This window comes from Indicator indicator, chromosome 30, assembly GCF_027791375.1.
Source record: "Indicator indicator isolate 239-I01 chromosome 30, UM_Iind_1.1, whole genome shotgun sequence".
Classification (NCBI taxonomy): domain Eukaryota; kingdom Metazoa; phylum Chordata; class Aves; order Piciformes; family Indicatoridae; genus Indicator; species Indicator indicator.
In genome coordinates this window covers 6,640,071-6,667,487 of record NC_072039.1, presented here as the reverse complement: position 1 = coordinate 6,667,487, position 27,417 = coordinate 6,640,071, and the positions used below count along the sequence as shown (strand labels likewise).

The 27,417-nt window shown below is 52.4% G+C and overlaps 1 protein-coding gene across 1 annotated transcript; it reads left to right on the top strand.

Annotated features, from left to right (window-relative positions):
- Nucleotides 1-441: 441 nt before the first annotated feature.
- MKS1 (MKS transition zone complex subunit 1) lies at nt 442-13,092 on the top strand. The gene is made up of 17 exons (XM_054394223.1): nt 442-521; nt 611-782; nt 1,696-1,851; nt 2,225-2,322; nt 2,521-2,649; nt 2,966-3,070; nt 3,430-3,538; nt 4,378-4,434; nt 5,296-5,338; nt 5,855-5,917; nt 6,693-6,763; nt 7,592-7,661; nt 9,078-9,185; nt 10,049-10,182; nt 11,930-12,012; nt 12,091-12,188; nt 13,037-13,092. The coding sequence occupies exons 1-17, from the start codon at nt 442-444 to the stop codon at nt 13,090-13,092; spliced, it is 1,632 nt and encodes a 543-aa protein (XP_054250198.1).
- The last annotated feature ends 14,325 nt before the right edge of the window (nt 13,093-27,417 follow it).

Here is a 27,417-nt window from a genome sequence, read left to right as displayed (position 1 = left end):
TGTTGGGCACCACAGTACTGGGGGAATTGTGGTGTTTGGAGCACCAGGGTAAGGTCCTTCCCCTCATTATCACCATGGGGCTGTTTGGATGGGGAGACTTTGCTCGGGGGGGGCTCCACGTGGAAGGACGTGAGGGAGCCCCTCTCACACAGGGGGCAGGCAGACACTCCCCCGAGGCCTTCACACCCTCACACGGAAGGATGCGAGAGACATCCCCCCTCAGGTGGAGGCTGGGGGACTGCGTGCTGAGGAAGCCACCGTGTCGCGCCCAGCCGGTGCTCCCGCAGTGGGGACCGGAGGCGAAAAGCCATCCCAGGCCCAACGAGGCCCCGTGGTGACCGGCAAGCTCCCGGGGGCGGAGCGGGTTCGGGCGGCGGACTCCCTCCGGCCGGCGGGGGGCGCCGTGCTCGTCTCCATGGTGAGGCGGGCGGCGGCTGGGCTATGGCGGAGTCGCGCTGGAGCTCGGGTGCGAGCGCTGCCGTTTATCGCTCCCGCGACCCCGTGCGCAACCTGCGCCTCCGGTGAGCGCCGCCCCCGGCCCGCCCGCCCCGGCTCCCGCAGGCCCGCCGTGACGCTCCCTCTCTTTCCCTCCTTCCTTCTTTGCCCCTAGGGTCCGCATCCAGCGCGTCACGTCAGCGGGACCCCTCCTGCCTCAGGCCCCGCTGCTGCTCGCCGGCCCGCGCCGCTCCGAGCTCCTGGGGCTGACCGAGCGGGCCCGGCGGCCCTCGGGCGAGGTGGAAGAGGAGGCCGAGGTGGGGTGGCAGGAGAAGCTTTTCAGCCAGGTGGGTGTGAGAGGAGCGGGGATGGGCCAGGGCTTGGGGGAGATTCTCCTCGTTGTGCCGCCCTGTGGAGTATCGTGTTTGGGGTGAGCTGCTGTCCCCCAGCTGCTCCAGCTGGGCGTTGGTGGCAGCTGTTGGCTGCCACATGCCTGAGCAGTGTTGGAACTACGCTGGAGTTGGGTTGTTTACCGAGCATCACAGAATCATTTTGGTTGGAGGAGGCCTTTAAGTCCAACAGTAAACCCAGCACTGCCAGGTCACCGCTAAACCATGTGCCTCTCCACCACGTCTCCACGGCTTTTAAACCCCTCCAGGGATGGGGACTCCACAACTTCCCTGGGCAGCCTGTTAGGGCTTAACAACCCTTTTGGGGAAGACATTTTTTCCTAATGTCCAAACTAAACCTCACCTGGTGCAACTTGAAGCTGTTTCCTCTTGCCCTATCATTTGTTAATAGGAAGAGGAGACCAACCTGACATTACTGCAGCATCCTTTCAGGTAGTTGTAGAGAGCAAGAAGGTCTCCACTGAACCTCATTTTCTCCAGGCTAAACAACCTCAGTTCCCTCAGCTGCTCCTCACAAGAGTTGTTCTCCTGACCCTTTACCAGCTTCCTTGCACTTCTTTGAATACACTCCAGCACCTTCAAGTCCTACTGAGGGCCCCAAAACTGAACCTGGTATTCAAGGTGTGAGCAGTACAGGGGGATGATCACTTCTCTAGTTCTCCTGGCCGTGCTATTCCTGATCCAGGCCAGGATGCTCTTGGCCGCCTTGGCCACCTGGTCACTCATATTGAGCCAGGATCAGGGTTTCCAAAGGATCTCATCTGTCTCTTGTGGCTTTGGAATCGTCAGCTGAAAGTGTTTGTGGGTCTGATAGCAGTGGTGAAAGGCAGCTTTTGTGCTTTCCCTTCAGTTTGAGGTAGATCTGTACCAAAATGCATCAGCCTGCCAGACTCCCCTGGACCGGCAGTACCATGAGGACATCCTGAAACTGGAGAAGGCAGGAGGTCGGAAGAACTGTCGCATCTTCACCTACACCGATCATGACCGATTCACCAACCTGGAGGAGGTACCAGCTCTGTGTCACACACCATCTGTACAGCAGTGTCTGTCAGAACCACCAGGCCTTCTGCAGAGGGAATGTTTGTCAGTTCTTGACCATGCATAAGCAAGCCAGATATCCTGTGTGCAGGAGAACATGAAACTTCTTGCAAAGCAGCTTCCCGCAGCACCCCAGAGCTGGGATGAGATCTCCCTGTTTCAAAAGGCTTGGAGGGACTTGGCTTTGCAGCATTGCTTTGTAGGTAGCCTACAGTCTTTTAGCAGTTTGTCCTTGTGTGGGGGCTTCATATATACCTGTTCTCTTCTCCAGGAGTGGAGCTGTGTTTGAGGAGCATGTCCTGGTATAGTTAATCTAGTTGCTGTCTGTTTCTCTCTTCCAGCATTGCCAGAAGTTAACTGACTCAGATCACGAGGTGCCATCATACCTGGCAGAGAGGATGGCCAATGTGAGGAGGAGAAGACAAGACCGTAAGCCAATGTGAGTGCAGATTTGGTCTCAGAGCTTGCTAACACATCTTTTCTGCTGCTGGTGCCCCAGCTGCAGGACATTCTGGTTTGTGTAAGTCAGTGTCTTGAGTTCTGTCACTCTTGGAACCTTGCAGTTTGAGTCTAGGCTGTGGGGACCTCATGGGCTGCTGAGGTTCAGCTGTGACTTGTACTGTTCTGTTGTTGGCAGAGAAACCAGTTCTCTGAAGTCAAAAATCATCACCTGGGAACCCTCAGAAGAGTTTATAAAGAACAATCATGTAATTAACACTCCTGTCCAGACCATGTACATCATGGGGGACTTGGGACCTTACGGGAAGTAAGTAAAATCCTGAAGTGCTCTTAGTTTCCCAGCAGGAAACCCATCTCCTCTCCTTACTCAAAACTCTTGTTTCTTTCATTAGTTAAGGGGAGACAATTCCAAGAGCTCAGTAACGTGGGCTGCTGTTTCTGTCCCTTCCCTCAGCTGGCAGGTGACTGAGTGTGTCCCTCCAAGACTTCTTAAACTATTGTAGGAAAGTGTGGGTGTGTCTGTTCCCTTCTGTACCCCCATGTGCCTTTACCAGCTGTGCTGTGCCAGAGCAAGAGGCTGTCTGTGTTCTGTATTTAGGCTGTTTCTTGGTGTCTTCCATTAGGCTTGGTCAGAGGGAGTATGAACGTGTTCTTTGTACCATCAAGGTGGACAGCAATGGGGTGATCATAGTGAAGCCTGACTTTACTGGCACCAAAGGACCCTACCGGTGAGTGGGACAGGTACAGTGGCACTGGTACAGAGGGCTGGAGTGGTTGGTTGGTCACCACCTTGCAGGCAGCAGATCAGCACTGAAACTGGGGGATACTTTTGAGTTTTATTCCAGAGATTTCTAAGACAAGAGCATAGTGTATTTGTGCTTGGTGTTGTTGTATGTGTGATGTGTGGGGCTTTGAGACACAGGTTTTGCCTATCTGGACACAAGTCTCCCTTTTGGAGCCATTAAGCAAGGACAGGGCTGGTAGGGGGGGACTGCAGTGTCAGGATGGCACAGTGGGTGCTGCTGCTGCTTGTGCCTATTCTCTGCATTACCAGGGGATCTTTTCCATGTGTTTTGGAACTCTGCAGGATTGAGGTGGATGGAGAGAAGCGAGAGGTGTGGAAATACACCATAGAGAATGTGTCTGTGCAAATGCGGCCGGAGGAGGCGGAGCGCGAGCAGCGGATGTTGAGAGATGTAAGGACCACCACTGACCATATGAACCAGCTGTGATGTGACAGAGGGAGCTCAGCCCCTCCTCTAGATGGGATTGTTAGTACTGTACACACCTAAAGTTGTCAGAATGAATGTCACTGGCATTGAGTGTCATCATGCCCAGCAATTTGAGAACTCCAGCACTCCCTGACCATTCCTGACTCTAGGCAGAGGCTTTTTCTGAGCCTCTGACTCCAGTGTTCTATGTAGTGAGAACTGATGCAAGAAACCACCTAAATTTGTGCCTTTCTAGTGTCACTTGACAGTGATTTTTCCTTCCCTTTTGAGCAGTGGGCAGACCCTTTCCTTAGTGCCTGTATAACTATGGAATGTTTTCTTGGTACCCGTAAGGTCTCAGGATATTTGGATCTCATTTTACATCTTGAACTTTCTGAATTGCCTTTTTTGGCTGTGGCAGTTGATAAAGTTACTGAATGTTTTAGCTTTTCATTTGTGTTTTTTCCGTAGTGTTTTTGTGGTCAATAAGGAAATCGTGATTTCACTACACTGATCTCCCACCTGTTGATTTCATTGGAATAATTTATGCCTGTCTCTTTTTCACCACAACATTTAAGCTCTGATTCTGCAGAGCTGCTTTTTCCCTTAGATGGCCTTTGATGAGGTCTTCTCTGAAGCTCCATGCAGCCTTAGCACTTACACATCTTAGATTCTTATATTCTCTGTCTCTGCTATACCAATTCAAACCCCTGTGTGCTGAGCCTGCCAGCAGTTTAAGTTATATCCATTACAGCTGCAATTACATTGCAATGAGAGAAAAGAACATTATACCTCTTTTTCTAATCCCCTTGTTCTGTTTTCAGCTCTACAGTCGGCACAAGAAGTACCTCAGTGGTCTTGTAGGCACAGAGTTTGAAATGGTGAGTTCCAGCAGCACTCAACAGGGACCTGGAGCCCTCCTGCCTTTGGAGACTGTTGACCTACTTAGCAAGGCTGCTGTTTGTCTCCAAAGACCATTTCGTTCTGGGGGTGCCTTGGCAGCTTTGACCTTGTGGTGGCTTCCACAGAAAATTGGGTCAAAAGGGGTAGGTGGCAATGGGTATGGGGCCTGCAGAGGTCTGTCCTGCATCAGACCAGCAGCAGACATGCTGAAAGCTGGAGTCTGTGAGACTGTACACATAGTCTGAAGGCCTTTGTCTGTAGAACTTGGAGAAGAGGGTTTATGTCTTTTGTGATAGTGATTGCTGTAACTTACTGAATGTCAAACACATCTATGTGTCATAAATAGCCCCTCCTACCCCCAAACTCAGGTGCAGTTTCCTTTCTTACTGAGTTACCCAGACTGCAGTCTTTTGTTTGGCAGTGTGAGAGTTGTTGCACTTTCTTGTACCTCAGTGGAGTGTCTCAGCTCATTCTGTGCTTCTCTGTCCTCCCCCCACCTTGGGCAAGTGCAGGAACACTGCAGGAGAAACAGGACTGTGATTTCTGCAAGTCACTTCTTACTGTCATTTTAATTGTAACACAACGATTTCATATTGCTCTTGAAGCCTGGAAGGAACTGGTTGACAGGATAATAAACTCCTGCAGTCTAGGAATTCGGTCTCTTTAGAGAGCCTCTCTCCAGAGGGGACTGTTCACTTCTGGGAGGTGATATGGGAAGTTGTGACTCCTGCCTGGCCAGCAGAGTGAATCATTGATGTACAAACCTGCTTGAGAGCCTGTAGGGATGTTCCAGCAGTGACCATTGAGCTCTTTACCTCATTACCTGCTCATTCTTACAGACTCTGCCTGGCACACTGCGGCTCTTAGTGAATGGAGAAATTGGTGAGTCCTGGTTATAAACAGTAACTGCAGGGGCAAGTCTGGGTCTGCTGGGATGGCTGAGGCTAAGAAGGGTCCAAGGATTCCTGCATCACAGGCTAGGCCAGAGTAGGTGATTCTCTCCCTAGAATCCTTCTTGCTTCCCCTGTTTTTGTGGATTAACTCCTTGAGTGGCACTTAAAGGTTGGAGGCTGCAGATCTGCAGCTGTTGTAGGAAGACCTACAGATCTGGAAAAAAAAGAACAGACTGGGAAGTTAAGAGAGATTAAAGCCAAGAAAGCAATTAAATGTGTGATCTCCCTAATCTTATTAGTGGTGTGGAGACAGGGCTAGACTACAGAAGGAATCTTCACTGAGGGTCATCTTGTGTTACTTTGAAGACCCAGGCTTTTCCCAGCTTCCAGAAGTAAAGGATTGTTGCTAAGGTTATTGATGCTGGCTCTCTCAACAGTCCTCAGTGAGCCTGGAGGAGTTTGTGTGGAAGTAAGCAGTAGAAGTTCATCCTCTCTTTCTTCTCAGTTTCAGCTCAAGGCTATGAGTATGACAACCTCTATGTTCATTTCTTCGTGGAGCTGCCTGACAGTAAGTATTCATGTTTCCAGCCATGTCACAGCAGGTGAAGGAATGAAGGAGGCTTTGGCTGGTCCATCAGATCAGCTCTGCTGAAAGTCAGTAAAGTTTAATATTGGGGCTGGGATCTAGTCAGAGATCTTCAGAGCTAAAATTGCAGAACTTAATTGCTTGAACTAAACTCATGTCTGGGAGAAAGTAGCATCTTCCCCTCTTGTCTCTTCCAAATGAGAGCGAGACAGAGAGGTCCACTGGCTTCTCAACCAGTGGTGGTGGTGCCCAGCAGTCCACCCAGAGCTCATTACTTATACTGCAGAGAATAGCCTACTCTTGTCCATCTCAGCAGTGACCTTGTCTGATTGCAGTGCTCACCATCATATTCTCATTAACATACTACATTTTGACTAATTAAGAAGGTTCCCAGCACTAACCTGCACATCCTGCCGCGCGTTTCAGTCCCCCAAAGCAGTGGTTCTGCCTTTCCTCTCTGGTTGTAGCCTAATGTTTGTCCAAAGAGGTACCACTTTTGCTCTTCAGTACATTTAGACACAGTTCTGCTTTTCTCTGAAGGTGGAGTTGGTGCTTTTCATTGACAGTTCAGGGTGCTCTGGGGAGCAGCCATTGCCTGGAACAAGACTGTGTGGGACAGCCCTAGGGAAATTCAGTGTGGGTGATGTTATCTGCCATCCCAGTCATCTGGGACTGGTGTCTCCTTTGAGCTGCTCTGGTTTGTGAGTCATCTCTCTCACCCAAAACATTCACCACTGTCCTCATGTATTCCTCCTAGAGTGGTCAAGCCCTGCATTCCAGCAGCTCTCAGGAGTGACACAGACCTGTGCCACCAAGGCTGTGGGCTGGGTAAGGATATGTTCAGACTTGCAGAGCAGTTTGAAGAGGCATTCTCTGAAGTGGAACATGTGTAACAAGCTACAGATAGATTCAGTGAAAGTCCTGACTTGAGAGCTCCTTTGGGATTCTCCTCATTCTAGTTTTACTTTGCCATTTTTCAGGGTGCTGCTGTATGCAGATAAAACTAGACCAAACAGAACTGCTTCAGAGCAGTTTCTGGAACCTCACTTTTTTTCTTCCTTCTGGCTGATCAGTTGCCTTTGGAGCTTTGATTTTTGTGTTCTCAAACGCTCAGTTAACCCAAGCATTGTTCTGGCCTGCCCAGCACATGAATGCAAGCAGGCTCTGAACTGGTTTGTCAAGATCAACCCCTCCTCCTCTTTGGGAAGCTGGCTCCATTGCTGTCTCCAGCTCCTCTCAGAAAATCTTAATTTTACCAACTTCTAACTGTCTTTAGTGTGAGCTGGTTTGCATATTACAAAAACAATTCTCAGGCAACATTTCAGTAAAACCATTGCTGAGATACTGTGCTTGGGTCCTGTAAAGACTGTGCTGCTGTAGTAGTTAAGCAGCTGGCTGAATTGTCATTTGAGATGTGTTACATTTTCCCCTTGTTCATTATTTTTAGCAGCCTGTTCCATCAACATGGCACTTGGGAGTGTGTGCAAGTCCATCATGCACTCAGGGGTTTGTTAGTGGGATGTGATTGATCTTGTTTGGGCATCATTACATCTTTTCCACCGTTAATTCTTTTCTCCCTGCTCTCTGTGCCTCCTGCAATGCCAGTGATGAAGTCTCTTGGCCAGGAATCTGATCTCTCTCTTGTTCCTTTCCTAGGAGAATGTGGCATATTTCTGCTACCTCTTCACTTTGGAGATGTTTTTCACCCAAGGAGATGAATCAGAAGGTATGTTTGTTACTCTGAAATCTGCTGATCACTGTGTAGGTATCGTGATGCCTGGCATGTTGCTCTCTCCTCACTGAAGAAAGGGCACATTTAAACAAAGGGAAATGGTGCTCCTTCAGGGAATGTTCACCCATCACCACACAACCTCTGGACACACACATTGCCCTGCCCAGAAATGCAGTGTGGATCCAATCTGCATGGATGTTGCCCTGCTTCCAGGCTCTGGGCAGCTTTATCCAGTTGCAAAACTCCTTGGATCTTAGCTTGTCTGTCCCCACATGTCTGCCTTGCTGCTCTGTGTTGCCATTCCTGTGTGCTCTGTGTACTGCATCAAGCCCTGGGATGCTGCAGCAGAAGAATGAGGCAGCTTTTTTTTTTTTTTTTTTAAACTCAGCTGCAACTCTGAGCCTGACATTTGTAGACACACTCAGTGACCTGTATAATCTTTGTGTAGTTTATGTCACTTTGAAATTTCCAGCTCTATTTTAAGCTGGGTTTCTCTGCTGCCTGTTCCTGCTGCTTCACTATGCTACTGCTGCTTCCTCACCAACCCCACTGCTCTTTGGATTGCAATTGCTAGGGGCAGCTTTGTGTCATGCCTGGCCACTTGGATCCAGTGTATGCAGTGGATTTGAGTATTCAACCAACACTGATGAATTTTCAACCTGGAATAAACATGAAGAGATTGTTTCACTGTGGGGAGAAAAATAAATTCTTGGAGGTCTGTAGGAGAATCCAAGTTAATAATCCCTCAATAATAGCAGGGAAATGTGGAGGATAAAAGGTTCCCCTGTTTGGCATCAGATCGTTCACAGAATCACAGTGGCAGGGTTGGAAGTGACCTCTGCAGATCATTGAGTCCAACCCCCCTGCCAGAGCAGGATCACCTACAGCAGGTCACACAGGAACATGTCCAGGTGGGCCTTGAAAGCCTGGAGAGAAGGAGACTCTGCCACCTTTCTGGGCAGCCTGTTCCAGTGCTTTGCCACCCTCTAAAGAAGTTCCTTCTCATGTTTAGATGGTCTTCCTGTGGTCAAGTTTATGCCTGTTACCTCTTGTCCTGTCAGTGGGGACCACTGAGAAGACTCTGGTGCCATCCTCCTGACACCCACCCCTTAGATTCCCAAAAGGTTGTCTTGTCTGCTCAGATATATCTAAGGAACCAGTTTGGACTTGCTCTCAAAACAATTTCTCCAACTTTTTAACATCTTGCCAATAATTCTATTTTCATCCTCAAATCTGAAGGTTCAGCTATACAGGGGAAAACAATCATCCATCCATCTAGGTCAGCCATTGTAGGAGAAATACAGAAAGCCCTTCCTGCTGGTGGAGTTGGGCATTTAGGTGTTTGTTTTTTCTTTTCTTTCCCCTCTGTGATAGTCTGACAAAGCTGTGATCTGCTCCCCTTCCTTGCAGACAGTCTCCCTACATGGCCTGTGCTCTACTTTGAGGTCCTGTCCCTGGATTCCTGGCAGAGGTACCGTGTTGAAGGATATGGTTCTCTGGTGCTGCCAGCATCTCCAGGTAAAACATAACTTGGGCAGGTAAGTTGGGGATGGGTTCAGCTGGGCCTGGGAAGGCTTTGCCTTTGCCTGCTGAAGGGGCATCAGGGTAGGATTTGAGGGAGCTGGGGTTGTTCAGAGAAGAGAATACTCTGGGGGGACCTTACAGCTGCCTTCCAATACCTGAAGGCATCCTGCAGGAAGGCTGCAGAGGGACTTTTCATGAGGGTGTCTAGAAATAGGACAAGGGGGAATGGTTTGAAGCTGAGGGAGAGTAGGGTTAGACTGGATCTTAGGAAGTTCTTCAGTATGAAGGTGGTGAGAGTCTGGAATGGGTTGCCCAGGGAGGTTGTGGATGCCCTGAGGATGTTCAAGGCCAGGCTGGATGCGGCTTTGAGCAGCCAAGTCTAGTTGAGAGGTGTCCCTGCCCATGGTGAGGAGGTTGGAGTAGATGATCTCTAAGGTCCCTTCCAACCTAAACCATTCTATGAGACATCTTGCCTGTTCTGCCTTGTTGAGATGCATCATCTGCTGCTGTCCTTGCTCCTTTGGTGGTTCCATCACAACATCTTGTGTGATGAAGCCCTGGGCTGATGCTCCATACCCAGCATCGTTACAACAGCAGTAGCCTTCTCTGTCCCACATGGAATCTGAGGGTCACAGCTATTCTGACACCCATGTGTAGTAAGGAGATGCTCCTCATGGGTGCCTCCAGTGCTGGCCACAGCTCTGTGAGTCTGACTCCTTGGGAAAAAATCTCATGGAGATACCATACAGTGGTTGCATTTCCAGCCTACGATGGTCTGGGACAGCAAGTATCCATCTACCATGCTGTTCTCTGTGGTTGGTCATAGCTGCTAAGCTGTCCTGTTGTCCTGGGTCCAGGTGTCCATGTGCTCACCATCTCTACCTGGCGCCCTGTGGAGCTGGGAACCGTGGCTGAGCTCAGAAGGTTTTTCATTGGTGGATCTCCTGAGCTGGAGGACCTAACCTACGTCAGGATACCCTCGACCTTCAAGGTGGGCTCAGTTGCAGGGCATTGCTCTTGCTGAGAAAAGGTAGATTATGCTTTTGGCTTCAGATGTCTGGACAGCCTGGACCAGATTTGAACAAGGATGAGCTGATGGTCCTGTCCCTCTGACTAAAGAAATTTGTCCTCTGTGAGACTTGTGACCATGAACAGAGGAGTGGGCAAACACTGAGGCAGAGCTCTTAGCTTTCTGAGGTGTGTGCAGCCTAGAGAACTGGGTGGACACAGACCAAAGCCTTGCCTTACCCCTGCCTGTGCTGGCCCTGTCAAGAACTTGTCCATTAGGTCAGCAGTTGTCACCAACTGCAGACTTCTCCCTGGGTCTTGGTAAGGAATTGTGGCTGTGGTGTGCCTGGAACAATCTCTCTCCTGGAGCTGATGGGTGTGAGGCAGGCAGGACTGCCACATTCTTAAGAAAGCTGCAGAGGTGCTTGCTGATGTCATGAGCACCTTGATCTTAGAAGCTGCCTTGTCTGGGAACAAACCCTGATGCAGTTGTTGAAACCTTCCTGCAGCACTGCATGATCAGCTTGTGAGTGTGCCTGCCTTCAGCACAGCCTGGAGCTGCCACCCCTTCTTTCTGACCTCACTTCCTGCATGCAGCAGGGAAGGGTGAGGCTGTGCCCACCAGAGTGCAGGCTCCTGGTGTGGGGCATGCTCAATCTCCTCAGGATCAACAGCAGGTTGCAGGCTGTGGTTGCTCTGAGCTGTGCTGTCTGTGCAGGACCAGCAGCAGGCTGCAGGCTGTGCTTGCTCTGAGCTGTGCTGTGTGAGCAGGACCAGCAGCAGGCTGCAGGCTGTGCTTGCTCTGAGCTGTGCTGTGTGAGCAGGACCAGCAGCAGGCTGCAGGCTGTGCTTGCTCTGAGCTGTGCTGTCTGAGCAGGACCAGCAGCAGGCTGCAGGCTGTGCTTGCTCTGAGCTGTGCTGTTGAGCAGGACCAGCAGCAGGCTGCAGGCTGTGCTTGCTCTGAGCTGTGCTGTGTGAGCAGGACCAGCAGCAGGCTGCAGGCTGTGCTTGCTCTGAGCTGTGCTGTGTGAGCAGGACCAGCAGCAGGCTGCAGGCTGTGCTTGCTCTGAGCTGTGCTGTGTGAGCAGGACCAGCAGCAGGCTGCAGGCTGTGCTTGCTCTGAGCTGTGCTGTGTGAGCAGGACCAGCAGCAGGCTGCAGGCTGTGCTTGCTCTGAGCTGTGCTGTGTGAGCAGGACCAGCAGCAGGCTGCAGGCTGTGCTTGCTCTGAGCTGTGCTGTGTGAGCAGGACCAGCAGCAGGCTGCAGGCTGTGCTTGCTCTGAGCTGTGCTGTGTGAGCAGGACCAGCAGCAGGCTGCAGGCTGTGCTTGCTCTGAGCTGTGCTGTGTGAGCAGGACCAGCAGCAGGCTGCAGGCTGTGCTTGCTCTGAGCTGTGCTGTGTGAGCAGGACCAGCAGCAGGCTGCAGGCTGTGCTTGCTCTGAGCTGTGCTGTCTGAGCAGGACCAGCAGCAGGCTGCAGGCTGTGCTTGCTCTGAGCTGTGCTGTGAGCAGGACCAGCAGCAGGCTGCAGGCTGTGCTTGCTCTGAGCTGTGCTGTGTGAGCAGGACCAGCAGCAGGCTGCAGGCTGTGCTTGCTCTGAGCTGTGCTGTGTGAGCAGGACCAGCAGCAGGCTGCAGGCTGTGCTTGCTCTGAGCTGTGCTGTGTGAGCAGGACCAGCAGCAGGCTGCAGGCTGTGCTTGCTCTGAGTTTCTGACTGGTGCTGCCTGTGCAGGGGAAGCGTCTGAGCCGCCTTGGGTTCCGCACGGAGACGACAGGGAGCGTCACCTTCCGCCTGTACTGCCTGCAGCAGTCCAAGTGAGTACAAGGTGAGTACAAGCTCCACCTTCTGTGCTGTGTTTGGCAACCCTGACCTCCTGCTGTCCTTCTCTGCAGAGCCTTTCTGGAAACCAGTGCCCTGAGGCAGCGCATGCAGAGTGTACTGGACCGGCTTGGAGGCTTCAGCCAGCAGAGCTCTGTCTACAATGTTTTGGGTAAGGCTTTCAGTGGTGTTCTTTTGCTCACTTTTGCTCCCCTTTTTTTACAGTGGGCAGGGGGATTCAGGAGAATCCATTGCTGTGGAGATAGTTGTCCTGCCATGAGCTCTCATGGCTGAGATTAAATGTTCTGATGTGAGCTGGAAATTCAGGAGGCATCAGCTGTCAGCAGATGGGGGGAGGGATAACAATCTTGAGGACTGGAACCCCTCTGCTGTGAGGACAGGCTGAGACAGCTGGGGTTGTTCAGCCTGGAGAAGTAAAGGCTCTGGGGAGACCTTAGAGCAGCTTTTCAGTACTTAAAGAAGCCTGTAAGAAAGATGGGGACAGACCTCTAGCAAGGCCTGTTATGGCAGGACAAGGGCTGATGTTTTTAAATGGAAAGAGAGATTTAGTTACAAAGAAGACTCTTTTTTTACATTGAGAAACTCTGTCCCAGCTTGCCTGGAGAGGTGGTAGATGCTCTGTCTCTGGAAACATTCAAGGTCAGGCTGGACAGGGGTCTGAGCAACCTGCTCTAGTTGAAGATGTCCCTGCTTACTGCAGGGGGGTTGGACTAGATGACCTTTAAAGGTCCATCCCAACCTAAAGCATTCTGTGATTCTGTAACCACTCTGCGAGGGCAAAGCCTAGACTAGGCTGCCCGGTCTTGCCTGGCACTGAGCAGAGTTTGTGGTGCTGATGCACAGGCTCTGGCTCTATGCACAGAGCAATGGTGGAACTTAGGAATAGAAAGTGAGCCCCCCGTGCTCCAGGAGAGGTGATGCTCACTGGGCAGACTCATCCCTCCCCTTCCCTGAGGCTGGCTGATGCATTCTGCCTTGCTGTCACCTGCTGTGTTGTAGAGGCCTTCCAGAGGGCACGGCGCCGGATGCAGGAGGCATGCAAGAGCCTTCCTTAAGACCTCATCAGCACCTCTGCCTCCACTGTGCACCAGTCCCAGGAGCCATGATCAACCACCTCCACTGCCTGGAATCACTTGGCATCTTCTTTCCCACCCAAGCTCAGCAGGAGTCACAGTGGTGGTGCCTGGAAGATTATGAAGCCCTTCCTTGTCGTTTTCTCAGGAAGGAGGAAGGAGTCTGTAGCACTTCCAGACCTGGAATCTTTGCATTTCCATGGGTGCCTGTGGAAGGAGCCCCATTTTTCCAAGGCATTTTGTTACCAGGCCCTAACAATACAGGCAATTGTTCACATTTCTGCTGAGCAGACTCAAATACTGACATGGGACCTGTGAACCCTTTAACACCTTTTCAGGAGCTGAATAGTAAAGGATTAGAAACATTTCAAGTCTACAGGACTTAGTAAATTTAGTTTTCTTCTTAAAGAAGAGGGTCGTGTTGAAGGTCAAGGCATGAATGCTGGTTGAAATTTAATTAAATGAGTAGGCAACTTCTTGAGAAGTGCTGATGATCATCAACATTGGTAGCTATAGGTCAATAAATATTGAAATGAATCTGCTCACCTGTGCCTTAAGATTGATTCATTCCTAGAGAGAGAGAGCTCCCTGCCCTTTGTACCTGTGAAGGCAAAGCAAAGGAATGGCATTAGACTGGGAACTGGACAAAAAGGGTCACATTCTGTATTTCTTTGTATGTGCCCATAACATCTCTGGCTCTGCAGTGATGAGCAGGAGGATTCTTTTTTTGAAGACTACAACTGAAAACACACATTCCCCTTAATCACAGCAGAGCCCCCAGGGCTGGGGCTGGGTGGTTTGCAGGCAAGCAGAGCAGATGATAACATTTGCACAGCAGCTGAACTTTGAACTGTTCAAGCTGTTCATTTGAGCTGTGGTTCATTGTTGCTGCTCTGATTGCAGTGCACTGCATTGCTTCCTGAGGAACCCAGTTTCTCCTCCTTTTCTCAAGATTTTTTTTTGCCTGTTTTTATTCCTGCCTCAGGTTCAGAGGAGCAAGGCTGCCTGCAGACTCCTAGTTCTGTGTTGATTTGTTTCCATTTCCTCTGCTCCCAGCACAAGCTATAGGGAGAAAAATCTCAGGTTGAGATAATGCAGGTCTGAGTGTGTCAGTAAAGGGAGAATTCACAGACAGAATGAAACAGGAATTTACCTTCCTTTTGCTCTGCACATTCTCCCTTTGCAGGGAACATGAGACTCTTCCCTGCTGCTCCATTGTCTTCTTCGCTCCCTTTATGGCATTTTTATCTTGTCCCAGCCTTCACTGAGAAACCCAAACCCTTGAGTTTGTTCCTCTGTGACCTTTGTTGTCATTCCTAGGTGTGTCTGGCAGTTTGAATGTATTTGGCAGTTCAATTATAAAAGGATTTGTGCTCACCTTCCCCTCCCTTTTGATGGAAGAGGCTGCCAGCACACATTAGATAGCACAGCCCGTTCTGCAGAGCAGTGTCCTTGGCCTGGAGCTCGGTGGTGTGACTTCTGCATGAGTCAGGGCTCCACTTGGGCTTTTGATGTGATGGCTGAAGGCACATCCCCAGTTCTGGAGGAGCAGAATTGAGGGGGGGGGTTGTTATTGTGCTCTGTCACGATCCAGGCACGTTTCACAGAGTCTGACCCCCTCAGTGCCCAGGATGAGAAGCATTCAGTGAGTGTGTAGCACTCTTTCTGGCTATCATAGATCATGGCCCTTGCATGTTCATTGTGGGCTAGCTAAGCAATGCTTCATTTCCTTCTGGCTCTTTCTGTTGGTGCTTATTGCTGCTAGTTGAAGTGCAGGTCTCTGAAACCCTTTTCAGGGTTGAGTTACAAGGTTAAGAGAATATTCTTTTTATCAATAAAGTAACAAAACACCTTTTTGATTGAGGTGATGCCAAAAGCAGATCCTCTTTAGAGAGTGGATGAGAAGATCAGGTTCCTGACTCATGCTCGTGGCTCAGCATATTTAGATGGCAGAGTCCTGGTGTATTGAGTGTTAAGGTTACACACAGCTGCAGTAAGGCTTACATAAGGTTTACATAAGGTTTTACTAGTTAAAAACTCAAGAGTAGAGTAAAGTTTTAGAGAAACTTGAGAGCATTAAAATAAAAAAAAAAATCTAAATTAATACAACCCAAGCAGCAATTCTCCCAGAGTAGGACACTGTTAGCAGTTTTTCATCTCTCTACTTGCAGCCTCCTTGGCCTGGCAGAGCAAAATGGTGATGGTAGAAGATGTCTCAGAGAAAGCCTTCAGCAAATGTTCTTTGAATATGCCCTTTTGGAGATGAAACCAGCAAATTTCCATACCCATGTATGGAAATGCCACTGATCTTTTCATCAAAGCTGTCGTGGTGCAGGCCTTGTGCTCTGAGCTTGCAAGGAGCCTGGGCAGCTGGAACTGGAGTCCTGCATCCCCCAGGTATGCACTGATGGAAAAGGAGCTGGCCCATGGGGACAGAGAGAAAGGGGGGACAGTGATCTCCTTGGAGCTGTGAGGAGTTCCTCTGTACAAAATTGTCCCTTTGCATGGGAGGGGTGACTGCAACCCAAAAGGAGAAGGGAGAGGAAGGGATGGTTGTGGGTGCACAAGGACATGGGATGGGAGGGCCTGGCTGGGAGCTGCTGGGAACTGAAGATGGAGAGAGGCTGGAGGAGCCAGCAGCAGGCACAGCCTAGGCAGTGCTGTTGGACTCTTGCTGGGACCAGGGTGGGTCTAGCAGACTTGAAGGTCTCTGCATGGCCAGCAGCCCCCCAGCTCTTGCTACATCAGCTGCAGCAAAGTAGCTGAGTCCTCTTGAGCTTTGTCTGCTTCCTCCTTCAGGGCAGACTGGAGCTGTGATGGTTTGAGTGCCAGATGAACTTCCAACTGAACAGGCATCTGTCTGAGGCTGAATCCTGCAGCCTCACCAGGGATCAGGTCTGTGTGGGGGCAGGAGCCAGCTGAAAGTCCCCAGTGGCCTTCAGGGCATCTCATTAAATAAACTATGCAAACAAAGGGTAATTGCAGAAATGTTGGCTTGGTGGAAAAAAGGCTGTGGGCAGTTGGCAGGGCTTGTCTGATGGTAATCAGCAGCCATTAGAAATTCCAGTGTAAATCTAACAGAAAGAGAAAACCTGGAAGTGAGTCATTCAGGAGTGGGGAACAGCTTTCCACCAAAGATGCCAGACCCCAGGAATGGGTTTTGCTCTCCGCTGAGGAAGATCTGGGTAGTGATAACTTCAGCTTGAACCTTCTCTGCAAAGCTCAAACACCTCTTTGGCTTGCTCTCATCCCAGTGCTTGTAATGAATTAGGGACATATTGTCCTTCTCCTGGAGACATTCTGGCCTGGGAGGCAAGACTTCTGTGCTGCTGATGAGCTGAGGTTGTGCACCCACAAGGTGTGCCTTGGAAGGAGGTTGGGATGCATGTGAAGCAGAGGTGCCAGCTCTGGGGGAGAAGGAACTGCAGAAGGCATGTGTCCTGTGGAGATTTGCCTTGTTGGTGCATGGGGAGGGAGAGGAGCATTTCATCTGCACCGTGGGGTCATTGCTGGGTCTCTCTAGCTTGGAGGAGAGGAGCCTGAGGGGTGACCTCACTCATGTTCATAAAGAAGTGAAGGGCAGTGTTGGCAGGATGAAGCCAGGCTCCTCTCAGTGATGTCCCATGATAGGACAAGGGGCAATGGGTGCAAGCTGGAGCACAGAAGGTTCCACGTGAACATAAGGAAACATTTTTACCTTGTGAGGGTGACAGAGCCCTGGAACAGGCTGCCCAGAAAGGTTGTGGAGCCTCCTTCTCTGGAGACATTCCAAACCTGCCTGGATGTGCTCCTGTGTGTGACCTGCCCTGGGTGATCCTGCTCTGGCAGGGGGATTGGTCTCGATGATCTTTCAAAGTCCTTTCCAACCTCTAACATTCTGTGACTCTGATTGTTAAACAGTTGTTTAATAGCCAGAGGCTGCTTGTTGGCTCAACAGATCTTCATTTCAGCCACTTGGGCTGGCTAAAAGAGGAAAGCTCCCTGCAGGCCCTCTCCTGGCAGCAAAGTGCAGGAGTGGGCTGCTGCTTTCCCTTTCCCCCTCAGCTGCCTTTTCTATTATGCTTATCCTCTTCTCAAGATGCAGGCTGTGTTCTCCAAAGCTAATGTCAATATTTCAATGCCAGGCAGAGCCCAGCTGACCCCAGCTAAATCACACTTCGTTGACTCAGTCAAAAAAGAAGTGTCCATGTGCCCTTTCCCTGCATTCCCATGACTGCCTTGCTTTGATTGAATTTCTCTCACTGCCTTGGTTCAAGCAGGTTTGTGAAGTGAACCCTAGTGCCACGTTGACTGGAGGTACTTCCCTTCCTCTCACCTGTCAAGATCCTTTTCCAGAGTAACACACCAAAAAAAAAAAAAAAAGAAAAATCAGGAAGGACTGATAGAATCAGCCATCTCTGTAATTTATTCACAGATTCTCGTGCTTATAAAAATAATAATCTGACTTTCAAAACAGTTGGCAGGATTTCTGCCATGTCTGAAAGAGAAGCTTGTCTCAGAGCTGTGCCATTCCAGGTTGTTTCAAGCTTTCCAGAATGAAAGGATCAGCCTTTTGGACAGGTGGGAAAGGTGGATTTTCCTATGGTTTAACCTGGCCTTAGAAAGCCAGAAAGGTCAACCTGGATATCTAGTCCACCGCTTTCCTTCAGGTAATATCATCTTGACTTAGCCAAAGCCCAAGAGGTGTTTGTTCAACCTCTTCTTTAGGTGAAGATGGAGACTACAGATCACCCCTTCCAGATGTGTTGTTTTTTTTCACTGTAGCAAAGCTTCTTGTACAGAGCAATTGGTGGTGGCAGCTTGTGCAGGAGCTGAGCAAAGCCTGTTGTCAGGCTGCTGTTGGAGGCGTGAGGAGGAGGGAGCGTGTGATTCCTGCCAGGTGCTTATTGTTTCTCTGGGGGGTTCCCAGCCCACACTGCCAATGCCTATGATATCTTCTTCTCTGCTCCTAGTCTCCTTGTGAGTTCTGTGGTGCTCTCTTATGGCATTGGGAGGCTGAGAGACCAGGCAAGCTGGAGACCCAAGTGAATGGCCACTTTTGCTGCTGCTGCTGGAAACACCAAGCCCAGCTTACTTCTCAGTGCTTTGCTTGCAGTGTCCAACATTTTCTGTCACAGCTGTGTTTGCAAGGGCTGGATTTCTTCCTTCTGCTTACCTCTCCTTCTCCATCCTTTCCCATTCTTGCCCCATTTTGACTTTTTCTTCTTTGTCTGCATGTCACTCACCAGCCTCCTGTATGCAAACAGATGTGTGGTAAATCCTGGATGTAGTTTTGTCCCTGCTTTCTCCTTGCACCCAGCAATGCCCCTTGCCCCTCGCTATCTGCATGCAAGCTGCTCTGCTCCCTCGTGCACCCCTGAAGCTCCTCACCCCAAGAGAGCAGAGCTGAGCTGTCATAGCAGGACACCAGCCTGTGCCATCCTCACCTTTCTGGGGCTCACCCTGCACTCCGGACTGAGCAGAAACACCCTGAGATGGTACCAGATGTGCAGAACAGCTGGATGGTGTGGATGTGGCATGACCTACCAACCTGGGTTGGCCAAAACTGCAGCCTGGGGAGAGATCCAACTCTTTTTTTTTTCTGCAGCAGTCAGATGGGTTTCTACGTGCCTTACCTCAACCTCTGCAAGTGATAGCAGAGATTTCTTTCCCTCCTGACATCATCTCCCTTGTTTGCTGATGCCACCTGCTCCTGCAGGGCTCAGCTGTGCTCTTGCCCCACAGGCAGTGTGGAGACAGGAGTCCTGTCCTCAGAAGAGCCATGGTGAAGCATCCTCCTGTCACCAGGGCACTGGAGACTGCTGCTGCTGCTGGCTTCTCAAAAGAAACTTTTTAATGACTGTTGGCATGGAGACAGGCGTTTGGAGTAATCGCCTCTGGCAGCCTGTCAGCTGCATCCACTTGTGACTGTGGTTGTAGGAGCCATTCCCTGCACCACTCCTGCCCTCCCCACCCTCTCCCTGCTGGCAGGGGCATGCAAAGGCAGTGGGGTGCTGGGGTGAGGCTCCCTGTGCAGGGATGTGGAGTGGAACAGGCTGCCCAGGGAGGTTGTGGAGTCTCCTTCTCTGGAGACTTTCAAGACCCACCTGGATGCATTCCTGTGTGGACTACCTGAAGTGATCCTGCTCTGGCAGGGGGGCTGGACCTGATGATCTCTGGAGGTCCCTTCCAGCCTCTGCCATAACTGTGATACTGTGATTTTAAGTAGCTGCTCCCTGCCTTTCCTCTGAGGTCCTGCCTCTCCCACACCACAAGACTGTGCTCTTGGCACCGAGTAAGACTCCCTGGCTCCCTCAGCACTGCTGCACTCAGCAGCTCTGGTCTTTGCCCTCCCTGAGCAGCTTTCCAGTCTATTCCTCGACACATTACTGCTGGCAGCTGCTGCAGGATCTCTGTCCCATGCCTCCAAAGCCAATAACATCCCTGAAGTGGCAGCAGTGGCTGCAAAATGCGTGCACAGCTTCAGGTGATTTCTGAGCAGCAACCAAGCTGCAGGTCTTGCACCCCCATCCCTGTGTCACGTGGAGCCTGGCTGAGCTCTGGATTTCGGTCATGTCCACGCTGTCAATCTCACTCAGGGCCAAGGGCTTGCTTCTCTCTGCATTTCTGATGAGGATTCATTCTGCACCTCCTTGCTGGGTGTGTCTGAGCTCTTCCTTCCTTTAGCAGCTGCAGTCCAGTTCCCTCCCAATGGAGGCAAGTCCTCAGGAACAGAAGGATCAATCTCAGATCAGCCACAGACCTCTCCAGCCACCCTCCTGCCCCCTCTGCTCCAAAGAACCTTTGTCATTCTTCACGTGTAAGAGGCAGGTGTGTGGCTCCTCGGGTTCCTGTGCTGCATTTTCAGGAGTTGTTCAGCTGCCTGCCTCACCTGGAAGCTCCTAAACACATCAAGTGCTGCAGGCTCAGGTGCTGGTAAAGGGAAGCTTGTCTCTGGTTTCTGGGGTTTTTTTGCAGTCCTGGTTGCTTGCAGCATGAATGAAGAATGGTCTGAGCCTTCTCCAGCTCTCTGTGCAGTGAGACCCTGCTCCTGCACTCCTGCATGAGGTGTCCACAATCATCCCTTCATATCAGTGCTCTTGAAAGTCACCTAGATGGTGGTGGCTCAAGGACAAACCCTAATGCCTGTTCCACTTCTTAGTGTGTGAAAAGCTGAGTTTTGAGCTGATCTGAGTATGTGATGGGGGCAAGACCTTCAAATCCTCTAGGAGGAAAGATGGTCCTTTCCCCTTGACCTAGATGGTTCCAGCTGTGATCAGAAGCCAGCAGGCACTAGCATACTGAAGGTCCTGTCTCAGAGTGATCTGGGCCCATATCTGTGTGGAGAAGGTGAGCAGAGCTGCCTGGGGAGGGCAGGAGGTTGCTCCTGGGGGCATCAGGCTCTGGGGGTTGTGAGAAACCACCAGCAGCACGTGGCAGGGGCATGCCAGTGTGTGGAGTGCCAAGAGCTGTCCATAGGGATCCCAAGGGTCGTGGTAGCTGCAGAAGGTGCTGAGGCTCAAGCACTGAGGTGCTGGCATCAGAAGTGATTTTGGCCAGTTTGCACCCACTGCTGTGGCTCCTCCAAGATGAGGGGGAAGGAGAGGGGGTTGGCTTGTGTGTGCAGTCGTGGGCTTGGGGACTGAATTAGCATTGCTCTTCAGGGAGATGGTGGCAGGAGAGATGACTCTTTGATGTGCCTGCCCAGCCTCCCCAGGAGGAGGAGGAAACAGGAGAGAAGACAACAGAACAAGGAGAGGATGGGCTTCCAGCTTGGGCTGTGGGCAGTGCTCACGGGGGTGATGGCAGAGGGGGTGAGGTCTCTTTTGGAAGTGCACAGTGCTCTTGTCACTTGAGTAAATTAAGCTCTGTTCCTGGTGACAGGAACTCTCACCACTGGTGGGGTGTGCAGTAAAGCTCATCTGCCCACCTGCAGAGGAGCACAAGGGGACACTGGTGGGAGGGGGAGCCCAAACAACATCCAGCCAGGTCCCTCCCAGGAGCCACAAACTCTGGTGAGTCCCATCTGCATAAGCCCAGAGGAGCACAGAGGCAAAAGGGCAGGCAGGAACCCAGACTGGGGACTTGGAGGAAGGGACACCCTGACTGGGCTCCTCTTGGCAGAGCCTCAGCCCCAGGGCCCTGGTGTGAAGGCACCACCTTGGTGTGTATTTCTGGGGACATGGGACATTTGGGATGCAGGGGATTGTGTAGAACTTATTATGGGATGTTAAAGAAAGAAAGCAAAGGTGAGGAAAATGATGGATCTGGGCAATTGGAGAGAGTGCAGCAAAGGCTGTGAAGATTCTGAGGATTTCCTCAGAGAGATGCTCCAATCCTTTCAGCATCCACATAGCGTTTCCTCAGCCCCAGGCTGAGAGACCTGGGGCTGTTTAGCCTGGAGAAGAGCAGCCTGAGAGGAGATCTCAGTGCTCAGCAAGAACTGAAGGGCAGGGACAAGAGGGATGGGGCCAGACTCTTTTCAGTGGTGCCCAGAGACAAGACAAGGGGCAATGGGCACAAACTGGAGGACAGAAAGTTTCATCTGAACCTGAGGATAAACTTCTTTACTTTGAGGGTGCTGGAGCCCTGGAGCAGGCTCCCCAGAGAGGTTGTAGTTTCCTTCTCTGGATAGATTCCATACCCACATGGACATTGCCATCCTGGGCAGCCTGTTGTGAGTGACCCTGCTTTAGCAGAGGGGTTGGACTAGATGATCTCCAGAGGTCCCTTCCAGCCCCCGCTACGCTGGGATGCTGTGAAGACTCCATACCCGCTCAGTGGGTACTGGTGGGCGTGGGGGGCAGGTTCCTGCCGTGGCCGCCAGGCGGCGCCATGGCCCAGCGCTGGTCCTGGAGCGACCCCGGTCCGCCAGCGGCGAAGGAGGGAGAGCACCGGCAGCGTGGGGACATGGGGAGTGAGGGGCCACCGGCAGTCAGAGGACCGTGGGCTCAGTAGGACAAGCCACCTACTAAGGGAGGATGAAGGACGCAACTCGAGAGCATCATCTCCTAACCCGGGCGTGCTCCCCGCCACAGCTCTGGGCTGTTCCCATGTCACAGAGAGACCTTCACACCCCCAGCACCAAGCCCCAGCACCAGCGTGTTGTGATGGAGCAGATGGAAGGCGTCAGGGCTCTCCACCCCCATCCTGGAATCAAGGGCAGCTAAGGGAGAAAAGATTGCTGCAGGGAAGAACCTCTCAAACTCACTAACACCAGCTTCACCTGTGGGGGAGGCAGTGCAGCACCATGAAGGAAGCTCTGCTGTGCTCCCAACCCCGACGCTCTTCTGCAGTGGTGTCCCTGCCTGGCACATCGAGAGCTGAGGGCTAAGCCTGTATCTAATGGGCTTCCAAGAAATCCCTGAGCATCAGCTCTGACACGGCACACAGCACCTCCCAGCTGGCTGGTGCTCCTTCTTTCTGTATCCCACAGCATTTGCTTGGCAAATGGCATCTTGCCATTTTCATTCTCTAAAATCAATCAGGGTCCCATGGATGTTTGATGCAGGCATCCTAATTTTTCCTGTGGAAACATTTCAACCTGAGCAGGGTTTGCTCAGGCCATTTCCCTTTGAGATATAGGTCCTGTTCCAGGGATTATTTGCCCAGTGTGTGAGCTTGAGGGGCATGGGGAAGAGGTGTTTGTCAAGACATGAGTTTTGGTGGTGGGACACTTCACAGGGAACAGGAGCAGAGTTTTGCTGGGACATTCTTGTTTGACTCCCATCTGGCTGGTTTAGGACACTGAAAGCTGTTCCTATGTAGAGCCACCCCCTGCTCTGGTGGCTCTGGAGCTCTTCCCTGGCACAGGAGCACTGGCAGGACAGCCAAGCCTCCACACCAGATACACTCCAGCACTGGACACCCCAGGGATGCTGGACACATCCAGGGCCACCAAAGCTGCAGCCAGTGGCCACTGCCCAGGAAAGCCCAAGGTGTGACCCTTCAGCCAGGGCTGCCCTGCTGTGTGCCCCTGCCCTACGGAGAGCACCCTGATGTAATGTCCCGCAGGTGTGATCCCTACCAGGTGACAGCCTCTAGCGAGCCCCAGGTGTGATCTCTCTAACGGTCATTCCCAGGCGTGCTCTCACCGTGTGACCCTCCCAATGTGATTACATCAGGTGTGAGGCCCCCTTAAGTGTGATCCCTAGGCGTGGAGACCTCATGTTTGTGCCCCCTCCACCCGTCCCCCGTGCCCCCTTTTCCGGTGTCTCCCCGGACTTTGCCCCCCGTTTCTTCGGGCTTCCCACGCCTCCCGGTTGCCACCCAGTGTGTAAGGCCCCTCCTGTCCCCCGTCACCTCCACAACGTAACCTCAGGGTGTGTGTTCCCGCTGCCACCACTCCCCCTCCCCCGCCAGCCCCGGTCCGTTCCGCTCCGCCCGGTTGCGCGCATGTGCCGCGCCCGTCCCTCCCCCGCGCGGCGGCCGGACCCAGCGGTGGCAGCGGCGTCGGCCGGGGCACGATGAAGGACCGGACCGGGGAGCTGCGCGCCGTGAGTGGGGGGCACAGACCGCGGCAGGGGCGAAGGGGGGTGGACAGCGTCTCTGCCCGTTCTCGATTACCCGGTGGCGCCTCATCGGGCTGGGGACCGCCGTGCCCCCAGAACGGCGGCGGGGGAAGGCTGGGCGGGAGAGGAGGGTGGGGTGGGCTGGGGCTGAGCCCCCCACCCCCGGTCCTCGCCGGCGTTCGGGTGGGAGCGGGGCTCGCTGGGCTGCATTCTCCGCACCGTTCCCTGCGGGCCGCTCCTGCCCCCCCGGTGCCCCGCGGCTGCGGTTCTGGGGCGGGCGGGTGCTGCCTCCGGGGGACCCCCTGTCTTCTCCATCTGCCCGAGGGGCCGAGCCGGCTGACAGCGAGCCCAGCCGGGATAAAAAAATAAAGGAAAAATCTTTTCCCCCTGAGCAGGGAAGGCGGGCAGCGCCCGGCGGGGATGCTGCGGGCGGGGGATGGCCCGTGGGCATCCGCGCACTGCCGGTGTCCACCCAGTGCCGGCTCCTGCCCCGCTCTGCACCCATTTTGCTTTTTCATCCTCTTGGCTCTGCTGATGTCATCTGGCCTGGGAAGAGCCCGGGGCCGCGCAGCCCTTCGGGTGCTGCCTCGCTGCGGGCACCGGTTCCCGAATTTTGCCCAATACCGTTCCCCCGCTGCCCCTCCGCCACCGGGACCCGCTGCAAACGGCCGCTTGGCTTTCGGTGCTGTGACCGGAGAGCGCTGCCGAGGCCGCCGGGCGGAATGAGGACACTGTCCGCGGCTGCAGCCAGACCTAGGGGAGCTCCCGGGCACGGTGGCCCCGCCGAGGGAGCACCCACAGGCCCCCGGGAGGCACCTGTGGGTCACGGCAGGGTTTGGCTGCTGGAGCACAGGCGGTAGCTTCGGTGCCCCTTTGCTGTCTGTGTGCCCCCCAGCGCCGGCCCCAGGGGCTGCGGCCAGGACCCCCGTGGCTCACACGGGGAGGATGTGGGGCTGGGCTCTGGAGGCAGGGAGCCCGGGAGGGTGGGAGCCTGAGATCCCAGGGTGCTGCTCCAGCATCCAGCCTGCAGTCCGGTGCCATCCCACCAGCCCTTGCTTTGCTGCTTTTTTGTGTTTATTTTAAAAAATGACTTCACGACTAGGTCTGCCGAGGTCCCTGGATGCTGAATTGGGGTGCATGAAGGGGGGGCTGAGTGAAGGTCTGGCTGTGTCGTCTGTGCCCCATCACAGGGAGGTGACCCAGATGTGGAGTACAGGGATGAGTCTGAGTGCTCAAGCTGGCTGGTCCCTGCAGAGAAACACAACCCCCCCCCCCCACCGGAATCGCTTCAGCAGGGAGTTTGGCTTGGTCTGGAAAACGCCAGGAGGACGGAGCTGGGGTGACGCCAGCAAGGGGCTGAGGGGGTGGCTGTCACTGGTGAGGGGGTGGCTGTCGCTGCTGGAGGAGGAAGGGGCTATTTAAAGAACAACTGCACCCTCCTCTCTCTGCCTGAGCGCCTGGAAAGCACCCAAACAGGGGCCTCTTTCTCCACCAACAGCGCAGGCTGTGGAATAAGATTGGAAAAGAGGCTTTTTAATAATAATAATAGTAAAAACCAGCCCTGTGAATGTCCTTTTGGCAGCCGCTGCTGGCTGAGAAGTGATGCCGTGGAGTATTTTAATCTCTCTCTGTTCCTTTAAATATGCCTTCAGAAAGAGAAAATGTGGTTTTTGCTTCGCTGGTGCTGATGATCCTTATTCATCAGCCTCACGCTGAAGGGTGCTGCATCCTCCCCCCTCCACCCTGGGCTCCTCACTGCATCCAGTGAGGATTCTGGGATTAGATGTCTGGTCTGGAGCATCCGGATGCCCTGGAGTTGAATGGGTGCCCATGGCAGGGCAGAGCCACGTGGGAAATGTAGATTTACAGCCTTGATGGTGGTGGTGGTGGTCGCCTGAGAGGAGTGAGATGCTGCAGTGGATGGAGTATAGGGAAGGTTTGGGCTTGGTTTTTCAGATAGCCTCATTAATAGCCTGGGCCAGTTTCTTCCTGATTTAATACAGTGTTTAAATTCTGCCAGGGGATGCTGAAAAAAAAAAAAAAGAGCGAGAATTAAAATAAATAGATAAATAAAAGCTGGCATTAATGGAGCCAAGGAGGGGATGCAGGGCTTGCACTGCTGTGCAGTACAGGAGCTTCATGCCTTCATGGGATTTTTAAAGTGATATTTGAAATTCAAGATGCTAATCCTGGGTCTTTACTGAACCTTGGTCCTTGGTTGTTTTTCAAACACTCGAGCTTATATCTAGTGCCCTGGGGATGGTGGTGCCCCCAGGCCTGCTCTGAACCAGGGATAGGAAATTTAGCTTACAGCTAAAAAATGTCCTCTGTGGAATGCAGAATAAAAGCAGCCAAGGACTGGTCATGAAAGATGGTCAGAATGAGACCAACAGAGCTTTCCTCCCTCCTGCTTGTCAGTAGGTGCCACAGCTCTGGCCATGGGTGGTGTTTCCTGCCCATCTGGAGTGGAGCTGGAGCTAATCCCCTTCTCCTAAATTCCCCAAAGCAGCCACTACTGCTGCAGTTGTACCTCTGCAGTGCTGGTGACAGAGCAGGGATGGGACAAAAATTACCCCAAAATTATTTTGCTTTTTTGGGACAGATTCTAATCTGCTTCTCCTGTGCTCCAGGCACCTAAAATGTCTTTATTTAGGCTCTAGTTGTGTTGTGTCCTCAAAAGCTTGAGGAGTACTGGTGCTGAGGGTGCTGCATTATGAAGAACCAGCAGCTGCTCTGGGTAGAGGAAGAGCCTGAAGCTCTGCTCAAATCAACTCACAAGGACTCTGCTGTCCTGGCTCAGTAGGGCACCACAACCCAGGGTGCTGCAGGGCTGGTTTGAGGTGGTGCAGGACTGTGAGAGCCTTGTGCTGCTCTGTCCTGCCTGGGAGGTGACAGCTCAGTTTGGGTGAGCTGTCAGGATTTCCAGGGTGTGAGACGGATCCAAATGGCAAAATAATTATGAATGATGCTTTGAGACTGAGAGGGAGGAGGTGAGAAAGATGTGCAAGTGTCATAGGATCACAGAGTGGTTTGGGCTGGAAGGGACTTTCAAAGATGATCCATTCCAACCCCCACTGCAGCAGACAGGGACACGTTCTGCTAGACCAAGTTGCTCAAAGTGTTCAACCTTCCAGAGATGGAACACCCAGAGCTTCTCTGGGCAACCTCTGCCAGTGTCTCACCGCCCTCATGGTACATTTCTTCTTTATTTCCAACCTAACTCCACCCTCATTCAATTTCAAACTGCTGTCCCTTGTCCTGTCACTGCAGGCCCTGCTCAACAGTCTCTCCCTCTTTCCTGTAAGCTCTCTTCAAGTATTGAGTAGCTGCAGTAAGATCTCCTCAGAGCTTTCTTTTCTCCAGCCTGCACGATTCAAACTCTCTCAGCCTTTCTCTGTCACAGAGGTGTCCCAGCCTTTGTACCCTTTTGGTGGCTTTCTCTGGACCCGCTCTGCCAGGTCTGTCTTGTGCTGGGAACCCTGGAGCTGAACAGTTCTCCATGGGGGTTTGAGGAGAGTGGTGCAGACAAGGAGCATACTCTCCTTGACTTGCTGGCCACGTGCTGGTGATTCAGCCCACGAGGTGCTTGGCTTGTCAGGCTGCAAGTGGACGTTGCTGGTTCATGTCTTATTTTCCATCACCAGTATCCCCCAGTTCTTCTCTGGAGAGTGCTCTCTATTCATCCATCCCTTATTCCCTCTCCCCTTCTATCTCTCTCTCTGCTGGTACCAGTCTGTGCTGGTACTGGGGATTGTTCCACTCCAGGGGCAGGACTTTGCACTTGGTCTGGCAGAATTTCAGAGACCCACTCCTCCAG